At 45.8% G+C, this 22,655-nt stretch overlaps 1 protein-coding gene across 1 annotated transcript in view; it reads left to right on the top strand.

Moving 5' to 3' along the window:
- HPSE2 (heparanase 2 (inactive)) overlaps positions 1 to 22,655 on the top strand; it is a 206,291-nt gene that overhangs the window by 137,289 nt on the left and 46,347 nt on the right. The window contains exons 4-5 of the mRNA XM_054984215.1: positions 11,777 to 11,950; positions 12,642 to 12,813. Of these exons, the coding sequence (XP_054840190.1) occupies positions 11,777 to 11,950; positions 12,642 to 12,813 (346 nt within the window). The remainder of the gene's footprint in view (positions 1 to 11,776; positions 11,951 to 12,641; positions 12,814 to 22,655) is intronic.

The following is a 22,655-nucleotide window of genomic DNA, read 5'->3' on the forward strand; positions in this document are numbered from 1 at the left end:
AACTAGCAACAAAGCCTATTGTAGGAAAAAATACGACAGGCTCTAGATGTCAGGATCTGCCATGCTAGGAACATGTAGCCTGTGTAACGCCATATTAATTTCTGTAGTTGTTTAGTGTCTCTCCCGTCTAGGTCCCTTCAAGTACATTTCCATGGGAGAGGATGCTGTGTCTTATCTGTTTCCTTCTGAGACTTTGAAGTGTACCAACTTTCATTTTGTAACTCATTCCTAACAAAGCTTTGCTCAGCCAGGATCTGCTTGGTCCTGGAATGTGGACATCTGGGCCTGAATGCTGTCTTTCTAATAAAACCTTTTGAAATCAAAAGACCTTGTCTTCTTGCAGAAGGGAGGAAGGCAGACTCTAGCCAACTGGAATGCCATAGCCTGACACTAGAAAGGCGGGGGCGGGCATTGCCTCCTTCTCCATGACTGATCCTGGCTGAAGGCAGGGGGGTGGGCATTGCCACCTTCTCTGCGCCTAATCCCAACTGAGTTAAGGGGGGTTGTTACCTGAATTGGTCTCCTTGCGAGTTAATAGAATTTGTGGGGGGAATTAGCAAGCAAGGAAGATAGCTATGCGAGTGGCCAGTAACCGCAGGATCACCAATAATTTATGGAGTCCTTTCCCAAGGATATACACACATGAAGCCGGTGTTTCTTAATTAAAGGATGATTTTTATTCAAGGGGTAAATGCATACACACACAAGCACACAAGAGGCCTAAGAAAAGCAGTGGTGAAAGTGGAATAGATTTGAGGGATTGCAAGGCAATAATTACCTATCCAAAGAGCAGGGAGGTCTGTGGAGGGAGAGCTTCAAACACCAGCATTCTCGGCCAAGGGAGCAAGAGGCTTAGGGCAAACCTCAAGGGAACAGCGCTTTGGATCCCGTAAGCATGTACAATTTGAATGAGGCCAGGGCCCTATCTTTATAGGTAAAATGTGCCCTGAGGTGGGAGAACCTACCTAGCTGTTAAAACAAAAACTCCAATGGTCAGTTCCTAGGACTGACAAAAGGTTTGATTACCTTGATTGGTAGCTGCTGAGGCATGTGAAAGTAAATGCAAAATTTGTTCTAGCGCTGCACAAAAGGGACAGTTTGTTAATGAGGTCCACCAGAGCTAAGCTGATGAATTTAGTTAGGGGAATGTACCTTCTCAGGAACACTGTAAATACTTATGAATGTCATTTGATTAGCTCCTCAGTCAAGGACAGAAGATCTCATCATGGGAGGAGGGAAAGGAATGTGCTAAGTGGGGATGACTCTGTGATACCTTAGTTGTGTTGGATTCCTTAGGGGCTGGGGAGACTGCAATTCCAATCACCTCTAATCACTCTGCATTCCTATGCGGCATTCCATTCATCTCCCGGGCGGGATTCAGCAACTGTTCGTTGGAGGTCCTCTGGTTGCAATACAAGCTGCCATTTTAAATCCAGAGGTCTAGTGATTTCTAATATCACAAGCAGCCATGTTAAAATGGCTATTAAAGATGGCGGAGGCTGGGCTGACTGCTTACAGGGTGTGCATTGCTGGCTGCTTCACGCCTCATCATGGCTGGGTGAAGAGGTGGGCCATGAAGGGCTGCTGTGCGCCTGATCCTGGCTAGGTGAATGGTGAGACATTGCCACCTGCTCTACGCCTGATCCTGGCCATGTGAAGGGGGGCACGCTTCGCCGACTGCTCCATGCCCAGTCCCAGCCGAGTGAGGAGGGGTGAGCATTCCCACATGCTCTGTGCCTGATCCCAGCTGGGTGAAGGTGGGGATAGGCATTGTCTCCTACTCTACGACTGATTCTGGCTGGGTGAAGTGGGGGCGGGCATTACCTCTTGCTCTGTGCCTGGTCCAGGCTGAGTGAAGGGGGATGGGCATTGCCTCATGCTCCACTCCTGATCCTGGCCGAGTAAAGGGGGAGGGCATTGCCACCTGCTCCATGCCTGATCTCAGCTGGGTGAAAGTGGAGGGCTGGTATTCCCCTCTGCTCCGTGCTTGTTTCCAGCTGGGTAAAGGGTGGGCAGGCATTGCCAACTGCTCTGCGCCTAATCCCATCTGAGTGAGGGTGGCGGGTGGGCATTGCCACCTGCTCCTCTCCTGATCGCAGCTGGCTGAAGGGCAGGTGGGCATTGCCACCTGCTTTGCTCCTTATCCCATCTGGGTGAAGGCGGAGGGTGGACATTGCCACCTGCTCCACTCCTGATCCCAGCTGGGTGAAGGCAGGGGGCGGACTTTGCTGCCTGTTCTGTGCCTGATCCCGGCCTGAGCTTCCTGCCGTGGCGCAGTCTCTGAAGGTATGGCTGCCTCATCTGGGCTTCCCTCCACAGCAGCTCCCTCTGGTGGCGCACCAGGATAGGAAGTGAGTTGTCTTGAATACTCTTAGCCTTTTATATAGTAGGATACTTAAGGTTATATAAGGACCACAATTGTGAGTTTGCTCTCGTTTTTACTTTTCAATCTTCCCTGTTTACTTAATAGTTGCAGTGGTCTCCTTGGTGCTTTTTTTGACATTCCCTTTTTCTCTCAGCAGTCCCAGATGCAAATGTGCACTGGCGCAATTACAAGACAGGCTGGAGAGGATGCAGCCCAATGGTTGTTTAGCTGCACTCACTTGGATAGCACTAGTAACTCCGCACATTTAGAACCAGACAATGTTATGTCATGGCAGTTTATTCTTCAGCATTGTTATTCCAATATCATTGAAGAAAAGCAAAGGGAAGTCTCTCTAACAGCACTAAGAAGATCTAGCCAGTGCTCACAGGCACTGGAAATGATCTGGACCCATACACATGTGCATTGAGGTGCATGGCAGAATACATTACCTAAGAGTTGTGAAATGGACGCAGACAGACCTACACAAAGCCTAAGCTTTATTTCCAGGTTTCGTTAAACTAATTTTTAAAAATCTGTCTCACCAACATATGAAGCTGACTCATACCTGAATAAGGTCATCTGTTGATCTAGTTCAGTGGTCCCCAACCTTTGTGAGCCTGCAGACTGGAATTCTGACACAAGATGGTGTGTGCAACCACAAAATGGCTACCTCAGGAGATGGAGCCAATCACAAAATGTCAGAGATTATGCATAATTCTAATGGTAACTCTTCAACATTTCATGCAGAAGTTCTATTTAACAGGATGCCTTTAAAATAAATATTTTGTTTAAAAATATGTTCTTGCTTACCCACAGTTTACCTTCTGATATGCAGTGAAGATCCTTGTGCTTTGACAGCAGCTGCTGCTGAAGCAATGTTTTTAAAAATCTGTGCAGCCAATCAGATCTCCAACAACTAATCAGAAGGCCTGCTGGGCAAAAGCCCATATGACCCTGCCACTTCTTAAAAGTACTTGGGGGATGACAAGAAAAAAGGGGGGGGGGCTGTGGTGCTCATGTGTGCTACAACGGAGATCCCAATCTAGTCTAGTATTATCTTACTCTGATTGTCAGCCGCTTTCCAAGCTCTTGGGCAAAGATTTTCCCTGTTCGGCTACATTTATTTATTTACTTACTTCATTTGTAGTCCACCTTTCTCACTGATACTCATGGCAGATTACGTAGTGTAATACCGTGTAATCAGATAGCATGAGAGATCTAATAATGCAATAAGACTAGGATTACAAAGATTATAAATAGTGTAAAGAGTATCAGACATATGTCAAGCAATGAACAAAATGGAAAATGGAATGACAAAGTAGAAAACAATACAGAAAGAGCAGGATAATATAGACAACAAATAGATAATATATAGCATACATAGCGACATAGTGCTTTGTAAAAGCACTTCCCTGAACCATTCCATTATATTACTCCCTTTGTAAAAATGCCCTCCTGAACAATTCTATTTTACGTAGTTTATGGATTGATGAAAGTATGGGAGCCTTCCTGACCACTTAATGCAGGCTGTTCCACAAGGTTGGGGCCACAACAAAGAATGCACATGTACAGGCAGCTGTCAAGGGGGGGTGGGTTTACAGGAGATGTCATGGACTGAACCGTCAGCCTTCTACATGCATAGCCTGTGCTTTTACAACTGAACAATGATCTGCCAACAAAGATGTTTGTAAGAATCCTGAAGAACTCTGTTGTCACATATGTTTTAAACTCATGTTTCTAGTTCTCATGGTTTCAAAGAAAAACATAATTGCATTAAGTACCCTAAGCAACATTTGCCAAGTGTAACAGTTCTGATATGAACCACTAATAACCACCATAGACATTTTGAAGAAAATTTCTGACTATAATTGATAATTTCAATGTATACTCTGCGTTGATAAAAGCTGAATTTTATAGCACCATAAACAAATTATTTACAAACATTTTAACATTATATCACAACATTAGCTAGCCAATGTTCAAGAGGTGACAAACTCAACAGTTAACAGGTTGAAGTAAGACTATGGAATTTGAGAAAGAAAAATAGTAAACCTCAAACACTGCAGTCAGAACATTGGTGTATTCATTGGCCTGGATTCCAAGACTGGCCTGTGTACAAATTTTCTCTGAGGCTGATGTTGTGTTCTGATCCATTAGGTTAATTTTTGTCTGGGCTGTATAATGTTAATGATGAGATTTCATCATTTCTCCCAGACATTTATAGTAGTGCTACGATTAGGACTACTACTCTTAACCCGAGGTTAGGAGACTTCACAGCCAGCTGCATGTTGGCTTCTCCAAACAGAGGTAAATGAAGACTCAAGTTATATTGACTACTCCTAGTAAGTGCACTACTGGCCGATCTGGAATCTGCAAAACTGGAACCTTGTGAAATGCAGCTTTATCAGATTGTTGGTGACTTCCATAGTAATACATCCAAGTCTGCTATAAATTTGCATTTGAAACTTCCAACCTCCTCAAGGCTTGACACAGAGAAGTAAATCTCTCCTGTAGCTCTGCCTTATCAGGAGCTGGTAAACACATGAGTGTGCATATGAATATATTGCAGCTGTCTTATACTAAGTCAAGCCATTTGCCTGTCTAGCTCGGAACTATCCACACTGCCAGCAACTCTCCAGAGTTTCAGGCAGAGCCTTGCTACCTTTTAACAGGATCCAAAGGATGGAACTGGCAACTTTTGCATGCAAAGCATGTACTCTTCCACTGAGCCACAGCCTGTACTCATGAGACTGTAGACTAGTGCATGTATATATGAGTGGCTTTAATGGCTGCAGGAGAGGTAGAAAGAGAACATAGGTAGCTTTTCCCAGCTTGGAGATGTAGTGCTGCCAGGCAGCATTAGAAGAACAGGTCATTTTCAGGAAGGGGAAAATAATCCCTGTAGGTGAGCAAAACACCCTGTTTGTATTGGAGAGAAACGTTTTATTTAAGTTTTCTTAGGTTAGCATTACTGTTATGGTTTCATTAGATTATATTTGGATTTTAGTTTTCATTCATAGATGTCAGGCGTACTGGCATGTACACATGGTGAGTGGTGTCAGATAGGCCTCTAGCATATCTGCCATGTATTAACTGTGTCTTGATAGAGTAATATGTCTCTGGGTATATGCAGAGTAAACCCTGATTCCTGTTGTGCTGTTGCTAACTGCTTATCTTGTAGGCAAGGTGTTTTGATTGTGAATTCCAGCCAAAGCCTGAGAACTTGACCTTGAATTCCACACAAAGAGACTGAACTAAGCTCCTCTCTTCCCTCCTCCCCTCTTCCCAGGCACTGCACGCCAAAACTCCTAACGGACTTTTCTTCTCACTGGTGGCGGGGACATCAACCTATAATTAACCTTGTTTCACTACCTTTAGGCATTCCAGCCAATTCCCCTGTCATAGTATCTTGATACTGGTATTTTTCTTTAATAAAAACAACTTTAACTCATCCACCTGAGTGATGCAGTGAAGTGTTTGGGAAGTACCTGGCAAGACCTGACAGGTTGGTAACAAACTGGCTGGCTCAGTGATAGGGTTGCCAGTGCATGGTTAGGAAATACCTGGAGATTGGGGGGCGAGGGGCTGAGCAGGGCAGGATTTGAGGAGGGGAGGGTATAATTTAGAGTTCCCCCTCCAAAGCAGCCATTTGTTCCAGGGGAACTGATCTCTGTCGTCTGGAGATCAGTTGTAATTCTGGAAGATCTCCAGGCCTTACCTGGAAGCTGGCAACCCTAATTTACTGGGCTTCATTATTGTCCTATCACACTTTTAATTATCTTCTGAATGTTCTTTTAAAAAAATTGTGTTGGTATAGAGGGACGATTGGTACACAGACGAACTTAATTTCAAATGGATTTTTGGATTGCTTTTTAACTTCCTTAGCTTCTCTGTCTAACAGCAGCCCCATGTGCAGAATTTGAGCAAGCAAAGTTTTTCTCATCACTATATTTTCATGTCAGGAAAAGCCTTACCTTGTACATTTATGTATGCCAAGAGACTGTTAAAAGTATCTGAGTACTGTCAATGAAAAGAATGGCAACCCTATCCTTGAGAATGTATAGGAAGCACTAGAAAATGGTGAGCCGCTTCATCTATGTTTGCCTCTGAAACATTTGGATTTCCAGACTACGTGAAATCTCAGGAAGCATCTTTGAGGTTTCTAACAAGAGGGAACAGGCAGTTTATATTACATTTCAATGGGCAACATGTTTCTTTGGTTGAGTGGCTGGAAAAATAGTGTCCTGTGCATTGCAAAAGGTTTGAACTTTTGTAGAAGGGCCCTACCCTGAGTGGGATGGAAAAAAACAACTTTGCAGTTTAATTTAGGCTTTGGTAATTGAGAACACAGTGTTTTCCTCTTTTTCTGCTGGTACCTTGCCTGCTTTTTTGCATTCATTATGGTCTATCAAAAATAATAGTAGCCTATAGGATTTTTGCTCCGGAGGAGTAAGAACGTAGAATGTTCATAATTAACTATGGTCAAGTGTGGGGTTGGCAAATCCAGACCTCAGTCTGGCATTCCCTGTAGCAGGTCTGCAGGGATGGGAGAAAATGTGTCTAATACAATTTTTCCTTTTGTGCAGCACTTCTTTTGAAAGTGCAACAGGTTGCTTAAGGGGGTACACCTGGCAACACTAGTCATGTCTGAACAGTAGCTGAATGAAGACTTGTGTCTGATACCAGTAGGGTTGCCAACTTTGGAATCAGATCTTGAAACGGTGTCTTTTAACAGCAGCACGATATGCAGGAATTAGATGAAACTTTCTATTACAAGGAGGAAATAAATTATCATCTGCTAATTTAAGCATATCAAGTTGCTGTTAAAAGCACAAGAGCGGACAAGGCTATTTTTTCCTTGTCATTTGGCAGTCCTTCATATAGTCTTGTCAGGTGTTCACTTAAGGACAGTAGCCTGTATCTCTAAGTGCTCTGAAGCACCAGGATGGGACGCAGTCACGCTGCCTCTTCTTACTCCATTCCTGTACTTGTCTCCTTGCTCATCCTACTTGTTGTGGAAGGTAGAAGTCTCATTTTACCCCACAGTGGGGTATTGAGAGGATAGGCAAGGAGTCTAGGAGTTGCCGTTGCATCAGAACATTTACAATTATATGTACTCTGGGTGAAGATCTGACAAAGCTTAGGCCTAGACACAGAGGCTGATTGAGATGACATAATTAGGAGCATCCCTGTTGGACTCTCTAGCAAACAACCCTTTTCTAGCAAGTAGCCTGCCTCACTGGTGCACCCTCTAGGAAAGAAATTGAAAAGCATTTTGTGCTATAGTGGATGGATGTATTACATCAGCAGAAGAACAGAATGGGAGGAGGCAAGCAGGCACTGTGCTGGAAACTTACGGCTTCTCCCTGCATCTCCTGCCTGCTTTGCTTCACTACTTCTTACTTAAGAAACACAATAGCGATCACCATAGCAACATGCATTCCCTTGACACCTACGGACTCACAGGTGGACTCCTCTGAGCCTTGAATGTGGTTCCCAGCCCCAGGCAGGTGGGCCTGGTCATCAGTGATGCCGTTCCTCCTAGATTCTGAGCACTCTGGGTGACTCACACCGGTCCCATTTTGTCCTGAAAATGTCTTCTCATCTTGCTGTTTGCCAGCAAGTGCCGGCTTTCCTACAGTTGTCTGGCCCTTCTAACCCAGCTAAAGACCTCATTCCAAGGACAAAGGCCAGCCTACAGGATTCCAGGAGGAGGTTGCTCTGTGTGGGAAGTGCTGGGCTCATCTGCCAGTACCTGTTACTCAAAGGACTCTGACATTTTCCAGACTTCCCTTCAGGGAAACAGCACCTGATTCCACTTAAAGCTTGCAGCATCTCTCCTCCCCACTCCCACACCTCACCCCAGAAAACATGGAACTCTCAGAGAACAATAATGTAATTGGCTGGGAAAATCTCCTCAGGATTTTCCATCAAAACCTGAAGCTGGCTCAGACAGCGCTAACACACAAACACATGCAAGCCGGAGGCCCCAAGACACTCATGAAAGCCTGGGTTCTCCCCAGAAAATGCGTGACCCGGACAGAACGGAGCCCAGTGTAACAAGGAGTGGCTGAGACCTGAGAGACAGCAGGTTCCCTTGGGGGATGACCCAGTCTTTGGCCTCATAAAGAACAAACCACCAGCCGTCTGGGCCTACTTAGCATCCATGACCTTTCACCTTGGAGATTCCCACCTCCTGCCTGCTGTGTGCAGGCCCATTTTATGCGAGGATATCTTAGTGCTGCTTCTATTTTTTTTAAAAAGAAATGTTTTTAGTTTGGTTCTTAAAATTTCTCTAAATGTCCACAAAATGGTTATATAAGCATCTCCTTTACTGCTGAACCACATTTTTGGAAAAATTACTAATATGCTACAGAATATGTATTTAATAAAGACACATTAGATACTGAAGGCCTGATTTCAAGTCCTCCTTCAACCATTATTAGGGAGGAGCAGACTGGGAAGTTAAAATGGGTGGGCTACACTGCAGGGGGGCAGTCAGTTCAAACTCAGCAGGCAATAGGCAGCAGCTTACTCATTGCCTCTGCGTCACCTAGGGTTGCCAGCTGCAGCTTGGGAAATATCTGGAGATTTGGGTGTGAAGCCTGTGGAGGGTGGGGTTTGGGAAGGGAGGGATATCAGTGGCATATGATACCATAGAGTCCACCCTCCAAACCAGCCATTTTCTCCAGGGGAACTGATCTGTGTTGTTTAGAGATCAGCTGTAATTTTAAGCATATCTCCAGGCTCCACCTGGAGGCTTGCAACTTCTTGACTCAAACACTTCTCTTAGCAATGATGATCAGTTGGTCAGTTGGCACCAGCAGCAGGAGGCAGCTAGTGAGCTGACGTTGACTGATCATCACTGCTAAGTGAAGTATCTGAGCCAAGCAGTTTCTTTGGATTTGGCAGAGTTGCTGGGGCTTTGACTGCCTTCTTCTGGTCACCAATAGCCCTCCAAAACAAGGGCCTACCACCAGGCAGTTTGCTGGCAAGTTAAATGGCCAGTCTATCCCAAGCCATTGTGTCACCCTTGGCAACTGAGTATTAGCCTCAGGTTCATATTTGGAAAATCAGAATAATAATTACTAACTGCATCGAGTTCTTAGGACTATAAAGTGCTTTGCAAATTAAAAGGGCTTTGAATCATAGTCCTCCAAAAGGCAACCAGAGCACATTATGTCCTCTACAGCCTGTGGAGTCTGTTCTGAGACACACAGCAGGCTAATCTCATCCAAGACTATAAGTTCATTTTTTGTGAACTTTTGTTTGTTTGTTAACTGGCCTTTTAGGCTGTTTAAATGAATTTATCAGCATTCTTGTCTGAAAAATGCCATTCTCAGAGGAGGGCGTTAAATAGGTTATCAAGGAAATTTGAGAACACTATATAGAAAGGAACCACTAAGGAAAGCAAAAGTGCCAAGCCATTTGGATGTTGCCCCAGGATGATCACAGATAGGAGGCTGCAGCTCTGTGGCGCCCCCCCCCCCGGCGCCTCCTCCGGCGCTCCCTCTGGCACCCCGCGCCTGAGGCCACCGCCTACCTGTCCTCAATGGGTGCGCCGGCCCTGGTACTACCTGTGGCATAAATGATTGCAGTATAACTTATGGAGCCATTCTTAGACTCTTGGAAGTTTTTAGCACAATCCCTGATCTAGTATCAGTAACATACTAAAATATGTTTGCAAGGGGATTGTCAGGATGTCTCCTGTCATACTCTGCAAGGCCTGCTTGATTCTGTGTGACTCTGATGTTAGAAGCTGTTTGCTGCCTGGAATGGGACAGCCTGCTGTTATCTCTTTCGCGTGGGAAGTTTCTGGGTTCTGCTGTTCATAATACTTAGCTAACTGTTCTCTGAAGGGGGGTGGGGCTGGGGCTGGGCCTAGAATCCTATATACGTTTGTGCTTGTAGAGAAAGGCCATTCCTGCCAAGGAATGTAATAGTGTATGAACTAGTAGTTTATCAATAAAATGGTTTAACATGCAGTTCCTGGACTCATATAGTGAAGTGTTTGAGAGTTACTTGGTAGCACCTTACAGATTTTCAGGAATGCTTCTCAACCTCTGGTTCCTGAACGTGGGCAATTGTTGAATCCTAGCACCTGAGCCATGACAGCAGGAGGAGAGGATACCAGTGCTACAGGGCTGACAGAGGAAAACCCTAAAGACCCCACAGATGAGCGTGGGCCCAATATGAGTGCATTGGCTGTAGCAGGAGCGCTGCCCCATTTTTTTTCTCCCAAGGAGTGACCTCAGCTTCCAGGGATTGTTTGAAGGTACCCCATGAGCTTGGACCCCTCGTGTGGCACAAGTCAGGATGGGAATGGACTTGCTGGACTGTAGATGGAGTTGCTTGTTTAAGCAGAGTCTAGGCCTGGGAGAAGACCTTCTTGAGGGAGAGGAGGATCTGGACAAGGAACCAGAGACAGAGGAGTTTCTGGGAGCACATGGGTGAAATCAACAGCAGCCCGTACACGGGCTTTCTCTGTGGTGGCCCCTACCCTGTGAAACAGCCTGCCTGAGGAGGTCAGGAGAGCCTCCTCTCTCCTGGCTTTCCGCAAACAATGCAAAACCGAATTATTCAAAAAGGCTTTTTACCCAGATAGGAGGGCAGTATTATAGGGAGGGGTTCTCAGATGCTTTGCGAATGAGTTAGGGAACATAGACTTCACCATTATGTTGCCTTACATATTATCTGCTGCTTTGAATATGTACTCTTATATACTACCAGTGCTTCATGTTGTCAAATGTCAGTCCTAGAACTGAGATTATGTTTGTTTCAGCAATTCTTAAACTCTGTATTGGATCCTTGCTAATGCTATGACTTTGTAAAATCCTATGACATTGTTTATGGAAATGTCCTTGACACTGATTGTACTAATCTCACACTAAGTAATCTGCCTTGAGTCTCAGTGAGAAAGGCGGACTATAAATGACATAAATAAAATAAATAAAAAATAAAATAATCAGTGTCAGAAACAGTAAACTAGTCATTCTACATAGCATTCCAGCTCAGTAATAGGGGGGAGGAATTTCATGTTCCAGCAGTAAACAAACATATTTTTTATACACACACACACAAACAATTGCAGTGCTCAGTAAATATGATTACCCTGAGAAAATGGATCTCCTGTTACAACTAACAACTGTTAATTTATTGTACAATAAAACAATCATCTGGAAGGTTTTAAGTGTGCCCTTTCAGGGCGCATCCTTCTACCATGTTGAGAAGGGGAGTACTGGAGGGCATCTAAAGTTGCCATTTTATTTTCCAGTATCCCAAAGATGTGTGTTATTGGAGTATATTTGGTATGTGCTTTCTTGCCTCCCAAAGACAAAGCAACAATGGGAGTTACTCTCTGGACTTGGGGTTTTTTTACATGAGTTTCAGGCTGGTTTTGTTTCTTCCCAGCCAGGTCTCTAGACAAACTTTATAACTTTGCTGACTGCTCTGGCCTCCACCTCATCTTTGCATTGAATGCTCTGCGTCGGAACCCCAACAATTCTTGGAACAGCTCCAATGCCCTCAGCCTGCTCAAGTATAGTGCCAGCAAGAAATACAACATCTCCTGGGAGCTGGGCAATGGTGAGTGGGGCTGAAGCAGAGAAGGAAGGGAGGAGAAGAAAAGGGGTTCTGCAGTTTACTTGAGAGCAACTTGCAGCCCTCGGTGGCAAAAGTGGCATCACAGTGCTATGGGGCTCCTCAGCAACTAACGATCACAAGACTCCATCAGCAAATGGCATCATAGGCCACAAAGAGATTACTATTCTGAGAACCAAAGAAAGAAAGAAAGAAAGAAAGAAAATATATATATATATATATATATATATATATATATATATATATATATATATATATATATATATATATATATATATATATATGGGATAGAAGATTTGCAAGTCCCCAAACAGGTCCACCTCCAAGCTGGGCTGTTTCCCCATGTCTTAAAAATAGCACCCCACTCACAGAAAATAGAAAGTGGCATCATAACAACAGAATCATAACTGCCTGCCTCCGTTTTGGAAACGATGATGTCATAAATTGCACGAAGAAGCCGCCAGCATTCCATGAGTGGGGCGCTATTTTTAGAATGTGGGGAAATGGCCCTGGTGAAGGTGGTACACTTTTCAGAACAACTGAGAGACAAACTAGACATTACGACAGCCATGGGTCTAACTGTGGTGTACTGATGCTATTTTAGAGAAGAACACAGCTGTAGGATCTGGTTTGGCCCTGAGACAGTTAGTAAATGTATGTCTCTGTTTGTTTCTAGAGCCAAATAATTATCGAGCCCTGACAGGGCGAGCAGTGAATGGCACCCAATTGGGCAAGGATTATGTGCAGCTGAAGAGTCTGCTGCAGCTGATCCGAACTTACTCTCGAGCCAGCCTGTACGGACCCAACATTGGGAGGCCTAGGAAGAATGTGGTGTCTCTCTTGGATGGGTGAGTTATGTGGTTCATGGTAAACAATGCTGGGAGCCAGGAAATCTCTCCTACTTTAATAGGCCAATGCCTAGCCCTCCAGGTGCTCTTGTGTCTTTTATTGCTGCACAGCAATGAAAGGCTGTGTCGATGTGTGCATTGGTGATGATGCAGCATGCCACGTTTGCTACACATTTATTAAAGACATAGCAGTTATTTTGCATCAGTGGTTTGAACCATACTGACTGCTCTTTCAGCATCTTTGTTACTGATTTTCTGCCTGAAGGGAAGAATAGTACCAGTCAGCTTCTGCAACTGGAAAGACCAAGAGTATTATGGCATTGAGGCCAAAAGTGCTACAGTTACCAGGTTGATTGCAGCAATGTTCCCATGTCTCTTTTTCACTGGATTGCATTTCTCCTGGTCTTTCCCCCCATGCTATTTCCTTCCAAAAATTCAAACTATTTGGTAGAATCATAGTTATTAGGAACAACTAATTATTATTTCTTTCAAACAACCAACTTGAATTTTTTTTCTTATAAACAATTCCTGTGTTCCCCTTCTGTCTGAATGGGGAAAAGCCCTAAGCAGTGAAGACCAAATATAAGGAAAGAGAGCAATACACAGGCTGGCCATGGATCTCACTATGTTTTTATATAAACCAGGAGAGAAGGCATATTCCCCAGAGCTTAATTTTTAATGAGTTTAATAAATTTGAGATCTTAATATCCAGCAATATGATGGAAGTCAAGGAAGGCAAATAGAAAATAGAAAAACCAAGCGCAAAAATGTGAGGGGTGTCATAGGTATACTTCCAAGGCAGCAGAAGCACCACTTCAGAGAGAGATTTAGGGATAATAAATGGATATAGCAAACTGAACATGAGCCAACAATGCAATGCTGTGACACATATGGCCTGCACGATTTTCTGCTGTATGCACAAAACCATTGGCTCCGAGGTTCAGAAACAAATCATGCTACTCTACCAGGAACTGGTCAGGCCATACCTTCTGGGAACCACAGTCCAGGAAGGATGTTAATAAATTTGAAAGGATTGGGGGGGGGGGCAAACTGCAAAGATGGCAAAGGGCCTAAAAGACAATCTCAAAAGGAAAGGCTAGCAAATTTTTAGCTTAGACAGGTGGGCTATGTTGCGGTTAAAAATGTTAAAACTTTTTGCATTCTGATCCTTTCTGTGTTTAATTGCAATTAACCCTCACTGAGTTCCATGGGATTGACTCCTAAGTAAGTGTATATAGGATTGGATCTCTGAACAGATCAGAACCTCAGCAGGGGTAAAGCAAGAAGCCAGGGCTGACTAAACTCTGCTCTGAAGTGCTTTGAAAAATCATAGTTCAAACCTAGGTAGCCCAAATTCTGTAATAGCAAAAGCTAAATTATGTGACTTGTATAAATTATTGTTTTTGCATGTTATTTGCATTTTCCCTGTCACTTTGCATTTCAAACACCTGAAAGGCTGTTATTTAGAAGAATAAACAAAGAGAGACTCCCTAGGTAATAACAGAGAACAGCCGGTGGATGAACCAAAACCAGAGTGAATGGGAGTAACCAGTTCCCACACACAAACTCAAAACTGTTCACAACCTACATATAAAGTGACAAAGTGCATTCAAGAGTAAATAGTGATGTGTGAATGATTTCCTTAAAGAACATTGTGAAAAATCCTGACCAATCAAGCTCCACGATGTTCTTTAAGGAAATCATTCACACAGAAGGAAAGGAAATTGACCCTTTGAGTTTTATGAACTTGTTTCTATCACCAAACGGTCAATGAATTTTGCAAATAGCTTGTGGATTTATTGTATTTATGATATTTATATGGTATTTATGGTATCCATTGAGAAATTATAAATATACAGTTTGGAATGATATTAGATTTATGCAACATAGGAATTCTCATCACTGTTTACTGTTGAAAGCACTTTGTCACTATATATGTAGGCTGCGAGCCGTTTTGACTGTTTATAAACCTATCTTGCATACTTTGTATTGAGTTTGTGTGTGGGAACTGGCTACTCACATCCACTCCAGTTGTGGTTCGTCCACCTGCTGTTATTTAGAAGAAGGCAAAAACTTTTTATCTGCTGTTCCAGAGGGCAAGCCTAGATTTAATGGGCTAAAGCTACAGGAGGGTATATTTTGGTCAACCATTAGGAGAAACTTTGTAATGGAACTAACAGCTTGACATTATTTAGTGGGGAGAGGCACTTTTCACTGGAGGTTTCTAAGTGCGGCTGGACAGCCATTTGTTGGGGATGCTTTAGCTTTGGATTTCCTGCCTGTACAAGGCAGCAGTCCCCAACCTTTTTGGCACCAGGGACCGGTTTCATGGAAGACAATTTTTCCATGGACTGGGGGGGATGGTTTCAGAATGATACAATTGTGCACTTTATTTCTATTATTACATTATAATATATAATGCAATAATTATACAACTCGCTGCAATGCAGAATCAGTGGGAGCCCTGAGTTTGTTTTCCTGCAACTAAATGGTCTCATTTGGGGGTGATAGGCGACCACCTATCTCACCTGTTCCCTGGAGCCGGCTCTGTGCTTACCCGCCACTCACCTCCTGTGCGGCCCAGTTGCTAACAGGCCATGGACCAGTACCGGTTAGCGGACCAGGGGTTGGGGACCCCTGGTACAAGGGATTGGACTAGATGACCTATCAGACCCCTTCCAAGACTATTCTCTGGGGTGGAGGGAGGGAATGCGGTGTTCTGGGCACCGAAGCCCTGACTATCTTGCACTTTACTCAGTTACTCTCCTAGGACACTGCTCAAGCATCTTCAAAAAGTCTTCACAACAATAAGGGTTAGAAAAATTCCTTTTAAAAAGCCAACCTTTGGAGAAACCTGGATTCTGTAGCTTTTCTTCACACCTAAGGAATCATGGCACACTCCTGACCAGGAACAGTAATCAACTTTAAGGAAGTAGATTGAGGAGGACAGACTGTGTAGGGATGTTGGAAAATAACCTACTTCAGATGGGCAGCTGTGTTCGTCTGTAGCAGAAAATTCTTCTTCAGAGATAGTTCAAAGAAGGATGGGCTTGCATCTGTTGTTGCTGCTTAGGTATAAGGTGAAGTTGGAGCAGGATCCTTTTTCTTAGGACCACTTGGATCCCACAGACCACTTGATCCCTGCCACCCCCACCCCACAAAGGAGAACAGGAGGGGAGAACTAGCAACTTGCCTACCCAGCTGGCTGGGTGCCTCTTTCTGTGCTTAGTGCAGGACTGGACATTGCATCCCCTGGGCTGTGTGGAGCTAGCCTGGGCTGGGTGCAGGCTTTCTTCCATTGGGCTCAGGTTGGGGAGAGGCCATTGGCCACTGGGAGAAGTCCCAGTGGCAATAATAGCCTGTCTGCCCCTGAACTTAAAGCTCGGGCTGTTCTGCGGGCCCAGTGGGAGAATTAGCTCCCTTTTTTATTTGAAGTAAAAGAGTGTCTGATATAATCCAGTGCCTTGTCTGAGACACATCTTGTGGTGTAATCATGCGGACACTTGTTTAGATGAGATGAAGAAAATCAAACAAGATTTTATAATATATTTATTCAATTTCTTCTAATCTGAAGGAAAGTCATGAAATTGTAGAACAATGTGCTGCAATGGTAGGAAGAGGGACTTAAAATAGAGAGTCTTGGTTTGCCAGGTCAGGGTTGAGCCTGCGTGCTACCACCCAGAGGAAAATACAGATGTATCTTCATTTCCTCCTTCATTCTTTGATTATAGCAAAAAATGTTCTACTCCCTATAAAAACTTTTGGAGGTGATGTCAGATACTTAGCATCACCTGTCATACCCAGCAACACCCTGCTCTTATGATTGTAGTCTAATACTTTGTCATGGTTATGGTTAAATGCTGAGGCTATTATTTGACTGGACTGCAACTGTTACTCACCTAGCTTATCAGACCCGCGATGTGAAACTATGCAAGGGAGGTGTTTGTTCCTGCTGTTATCTGTATGTTCCTCCTAACTGCACCCAGTAGTTCCCAGACACCACGACCTTGAAAATCCCATACAGCAGTTCTGCTGTTTTCCCGCTTAGATGCTTTCCCACCTCGCTGAGCTTAGCTGACTGTTAGACTGGGGGGGGGTGGATTTTAGGATTCACCTGCGCTTTAAAAGCCTATATATATTTGATGCTTGCATGTGAACATCATTCCTGGCAAAGATGGAGTAAGCTCATGATAAGCTCAGCTTTTCAATAAAGTTCTTTTACTACTTGCAGTGAGTGAAGTCTTTTGAGAGTTGCTTGGCAAATCCTTACAAGTACATTCAGTCCCTTAGTCTGAGCAACCAACAAGCTTCAGTTTGTTGTGTTCATACTATCTGGTATTCTTACCTGGTGAACCTTTGCTTTGACTTTCCTCAGGTTCCACATTTTGGCCTGAACCTCCTTTCTATTTGGTTTTGACAGTTCCTATTGGCTGCATAGCCTTTGTTGCTTCCTTACATTACCTATCTGCTGCTTGGAAGAAAAGTTCAGGTGTATATTTTAAAAGTAAATTGGCCCCTTGTACCTTCACTCTTCTGAACTGGCAACTAAAATACAATATGACTGGTGGACTTGATAGAAGTATTTTTGTAACTGAGGTAGCACAGATTCCTGGGGAATATGGTGTCTCTTGTTCTTTCTTAGTACTGTTTGTGCTGGCTGCTTGCAGAGCAGAGAGTTGAACCAGAGATCTGCGTTTGTACAGGTGCAAGAGAATTTCTGCAGATGGGACAACCAGCCCCATTTGATGAAGTGTTAATTAGGCTGTTCAGGCAGCCAGAACTGTTGGGAACAGCCTGCATTTGTTTCTTACTATGTAGGGTCAGGAGTCGTGGTATTCTTTAAAGTTCCCAAAGGATCAATGGCAGTGTTAGCAGTAAGTCTGAAGAGATTACCCTGGATCCAACTTCTGATGGGAACTCAGCTATGGAAGATCATGTAGGATTAAGGCTGGGGCACAGCAAAATTACACAGGGGTCTGACAACTTCACATAACACTTTGAGAACACAGATGGGGAAATGTAGAGTTGCTAGATGGTGACACCCAAAGACTTAAGTGATACTCTTAACAAAATGTACAGATTCAGCGTCAGGAACCCACAGCTCCAATTTCATGGAAGCTGTGATGTTCTTCTGCTCCAGTACTCTTGTCAGATCTTCCCTCCTTTGCTAGGACCACAAAGCTCCATCCTATAACTTCAATTTTTGTATAGCAATGGGAATTTCACCCAGTGCTGCTTTTCTCTGCCTTGCTTGACAAGCTGTTCCTGTCAACATTATGTCCAAAGCCTTGTCCTCCAGCTGGCTGCCCACTCCCCACCATCGCCGATTCTTCTCCCTGGCAACACTTAACAGCAATTCCCATTTCTTTCATTATCGTTGTAAACAATGAATGTTAGGTGGGCAGTATACATATACTGCTTCCAGAAATGTCAAATATATATTGATTCCACTATCAGAGCTATTGCAAGAAGGGAATAACGGACAGAACCCATGCAGCAAGGACATCAAAGTGAAGGCATTTATATATTTGACATTTCTGGAAGCAGTATATGTATACTGCCCACCCAACATTCATTGTTTACAAAGATAATGAAATGAATGGGAATTGCTGTTAAGTGTTGCAAGGGAGAAGCTTTGGAACTGGATAGGGGCTAGGTGCTGAGTTTCTGCTTTCTAGACAGAAAATGCTCGTTCAAGCAGGAGTGGTCTGGGATGGAAAAGTGGTCCTGGAATAGGGTTGCCCACCTCCAGGTGAGGCCTGGAGATCTCCTTGAATTACAGCTGATCTCCAGACTACAGGGATCAGTTCCCCTGGAGAAAAAGGCAGCTTTGGAGGATGGACACTATGGCATTATACTCTGCCTTCCCCAGGTTGTACCTCCAAATGTTCAGGAATTTCCCAGCCCAGAGTTAGCAACTCTACCCTGGAAAAGGGCCCCACCCTGGCTCTCCCCCCCAAAGGACGGAGGGAGGGAAGCAGACTGCCTCTGCCACAGACCCCCCCCCCCCGAAAGGGGAGGCAGAACAGGCAACTTGCCTACCCAGCTGGCTTGTTGCCTCTTTCTGTGCTTAGTGCAGGACTGGACATTGCATATCCTAGGCTGGGTGCAGGCTTTCTTCCATTGGGCTCAGGTTGGGGAGAGGCCATTGGCTCATTGGGAGAAGTTCCAGTGGCCATAATAGCCTGTCTGCCCCTGAATGTAAAGCTCGGGCTGTCTGTGGGCTCAGTGGGATAATTGGTGCCCTTTTTTATTTGTAGTAAAAGAGTGTCTGATATAATCCAGTGCCTTGTTTGAGACACATCCTGTGGTGTAATCATGCGGACACTTGTTTAGATGAGATGAAGAAAATCAAACAAGAGTTTATAATATATTTATTCAATTTCTTCTAATCTGAAGGAAAGTCACGAAATTGTAGAACAATGGTGGCCATGTTCCACAATGGTAGGAAGACTGCAGGATAGGAAATTATATTCTTCTGCATTATATGAAAGCCTGGACAAGCAGAGGATGGACTCAAATTAATAAAATGGTGAATTATCCTCATTCATAAAATTCAGGCCTAGGAGGCAGCCTATGTCCTGTTCCTCCCAGGACAAAGAGTACAGGGGGCAGCACCCATCAGCCTGTCTCCCAGCATTCCACCTTATTCAGAACCAATGAAATGTCAGCTGTAATCTTGCTGGAGTTTCTCCTTCTGAACAATAGAAAATAAGATTGTTGTCACAAAGATACTAGAGGAAGTGGATTGCCTATTGCTAATGGGGGTGAAAAGCTGTTCAGAGAGTAAACTGCTAACTTGGAGGAACCAGCTTAGCTAGGGTGGTGACAGTGGGCTGGCCTGCCTGGGCACAGCCCGCACTGGCTGCCCCCTTTGCTGGGTAGTTCCTGGGGCTCACTCCCAGGACACAAATGGAGACAGTCAGAGAGGATTAAAGCAGCCTTTTTGGGGGAGAGGTTTGGAGGAGGTCATGGGGGGAGGCCGATGGGCTCGGCACTTTGAGGACTGTCCTCAGCAGTCCTGGCCCCAGCAATGTCCCCTCCAAGAGTGTGCTGGGGAGTAGCATGGACCTGCTACAGCCACCCAAGAGCACCTAGAATGACAACCCCATTTACAGCCGCCACTGCTTTCCCAGAGGTGAGCCACGGCCACCCGGGACATTGCTGGCCTCTGTATTGTCGGGGGTGGCCCAGGGTCACGTCCTCTCTCTCCTCTTTAGCCACGGGCTACAGGGGGAATGCAGGCAGAGAGACAGGGTGGTCAGGCAGGTTATCGGCTCCAGGGGGGCCACCGGGGGAGGCCCTTCTGTTGGAAGAGGTGGATTTTACGCTGTCCCTTTCCTCAGGTTTCAGAGGGGGACAAACCAAAGAGTTAGAAAGATAGAGAGGTCAGGGCAATCTGTTTACAATTTACTGCTCTGACTGTCCTTTGATATGTAGATTGCTATTCTCATGATTTCCTCCTCCTGACTTCCTCCCTCTCACCTCCTCTCTTCCTGGCATTGTTTCAGGCAACACTTCTCTCCTTCCCCTCCCTCCATCTTGGCAGCATGGATGCAGGCCTTGTTCTGCCATCCATGTCCATCCTTAGACTAGATAGGTAGTTAGGATCTGTCTCTCTTCCTTTCCTATCAGAGTATGGAGTTCCTACAATAAAGAACTCTCATTTCATTTCTAAATATCAAGCAAATGTATGATTTATTATTTTCATTCCTGCATACACACCAGCCAGCAGAACCAGCTCACAACCACCCATAATCACGCTTCCTATGCCAAACATGGAATCCTTTAATTAGGTTTCTGGGGCCTACAGAATGATTTATTTATCACCTCCCCCCGACAGCCAGGTTCAGGGGCAACTAAGGGCTGACCACAAGTGCCCCTGGCTGGCCAGCCAAGCTCCACACTAGTCCGGTGATTGGGGCAAGCCACCCCCCATGGGCTCACGGGCAGAAGACTGCAAGGCCCACACCTCCAGGGAAGCACAGCAGGGTACCAGATGTGGTAGGACTGGAGGGTGCCCGCTGCATGGCCTGCTCTGGCCATTCAGCATCTGTGCTCACCCCACTAGACTGATTGTGCTGCCATCACATCGTGGCGGACCCTCTCAAGCGCTAGGCCCCAGCATTCTGCCATTCCTCCTGGTGTCAGAAGGAGACACCCTAAGTTCATCTTCGTTCTTCTGTGCCTCCACACATGGGACTGCGCAGGCGCAGGCCAGCCGCCGGAAAATTCTTTATCGCTTCTATAGCTCCAAAGGGGCCGTTTGTCGCGCGCCTCAACGACCGTTTCCCGCCCAAACGGTCACATGTCCTTCCAGCGACCAACGGCCCCTTCCCTCAGTTCTCTTCTTGCCGCCGCTTGGAGAGAACGTCTGCTTAGCAGCACCGTGCTTTAATTCTTCAGTGATTGATCTGGTGATTATTTCGTTTTGACTTCGGACTCGGACTTGACTATTCTTCTCTGACTGATTTGGATCTTGACTGGACTCGGTAAATATAACCTCGGACTGTTTTGACAATGCTCTTTGCCCGACCCTAGTATGGCTTCGAAGGCCTTATTTAAGCACTGCGTTCAGTGCCACACAAAAATGGCCCAGACCGATGGCCATGATTTGTGTTTGTTTTGCCTGGGGGAGACCCACAACGTTTCGGCATGTAAAATCTGCCAGAACTTTACCCACAAGGCCCGGCAGGAGCGCAAGGCCCGCTTGAACTCCTCCTTGTGGCAGAAGGTGATGTCCAAGGGTACTCCGTTGCCCTCCCCCAAGGCTGGCCCTAGCCCCTCCGCTGAAAAGCGTTCCCGAGCGGGCTCAGTGGCTTCCTCGAAGTCGGCATCAAAATCTCGGCCGACGAGTGCTGCGGCGTCGAGAGCGGCCTCTCCAGCACAAGGGCCGGTTAAATCGCCTCGAGACGTGGCTTCGGCGCGTTCGGATCCGAAGAAGGCTTTGGGCCGGAGCCGAGGAGGGCGGATCCGAGGCCGCCTGTGGAACCGACGGCTGGTGCGGCGCCGACACAACAACTCACCGCCGGGAAGTTGACACCTAGGAAGGTGTCGGATCCGAAGCCGGGCCCAAGCAAAAGGCCACCCACTGAAAGAGCTTCGGTTCCGAGGGCCTCTTCGGAGCCCCCTTCGAAGAAACCGAAGAAGGCTAAGCATCGGCGCTCTTGGTCACCTCGTCGAGCTTCAGCCGACGAGGTCATGATGGTGGTTCCTCGCACGCCCTCCCCTCACTTGGACTCGCCGACTCCAGAGGAGGTGCCGGATCCGGGGGCTTTCATTGTGATCCCTAGCGATCATTCCCCTGTTGCGGATCCGAGCCCGTCTGCCCACCGACGGAACCGACCGTCGCCACCTCCAGCTACTCTCCGGTCTCCAGCGTCGGCGCCGTTCGGAAGCAGAGAGCGTCGGTTCCAGACACTCCCTTGAGTCTCGGCACCGACAAGCCTCTTACATCCCTCCGGCCTACCATTGCCAATGGAAGGGGGCCCCTGCCGGGTTCGAATACTCGGAACCGAGACCATCCACCTCGAGGCAAGGTTGGCTGCCTCCACCCTTCCAAGGAGAAGAGTCGATACTTGGTTCCGATGAAGAGGAGGCTGAGAGTGTCGGGGACTACAGGTCGGAGTCGTGGTCGGAACCGTCCCCAGACGACAACGTAGCGCCAAGTACCAGCTCCTCCTATGAGGATCTTCGGATCTACGCAGATCAGATGGCTCGCATGGCAAAGGCGCTTGAAATGGATATTTCCTTGGCCACGCTGCAGACCAAAGACAAGCTTCTGCGTCGGATCTACAGAGACAACCCTGCTACGGTTGGTTTCCCCATGCTGGAGGGTGTAG

This window comes from Eublepharis macularius, chromosome 6 (genome assembly GCF_028583425.1).
Source record: "Eublepharis macularius isolate TG4126 chromosome 6, MPM_Emac_v1.0, whole genome shotgun sequence".
In the NCBI taxonomy this organism is placed as follows: Eukaryota; Metazoa; Chordata; class Lepidosauria; order Squamata; family Eublepharidae; genus Eublepharis; species Eublepharis macularius.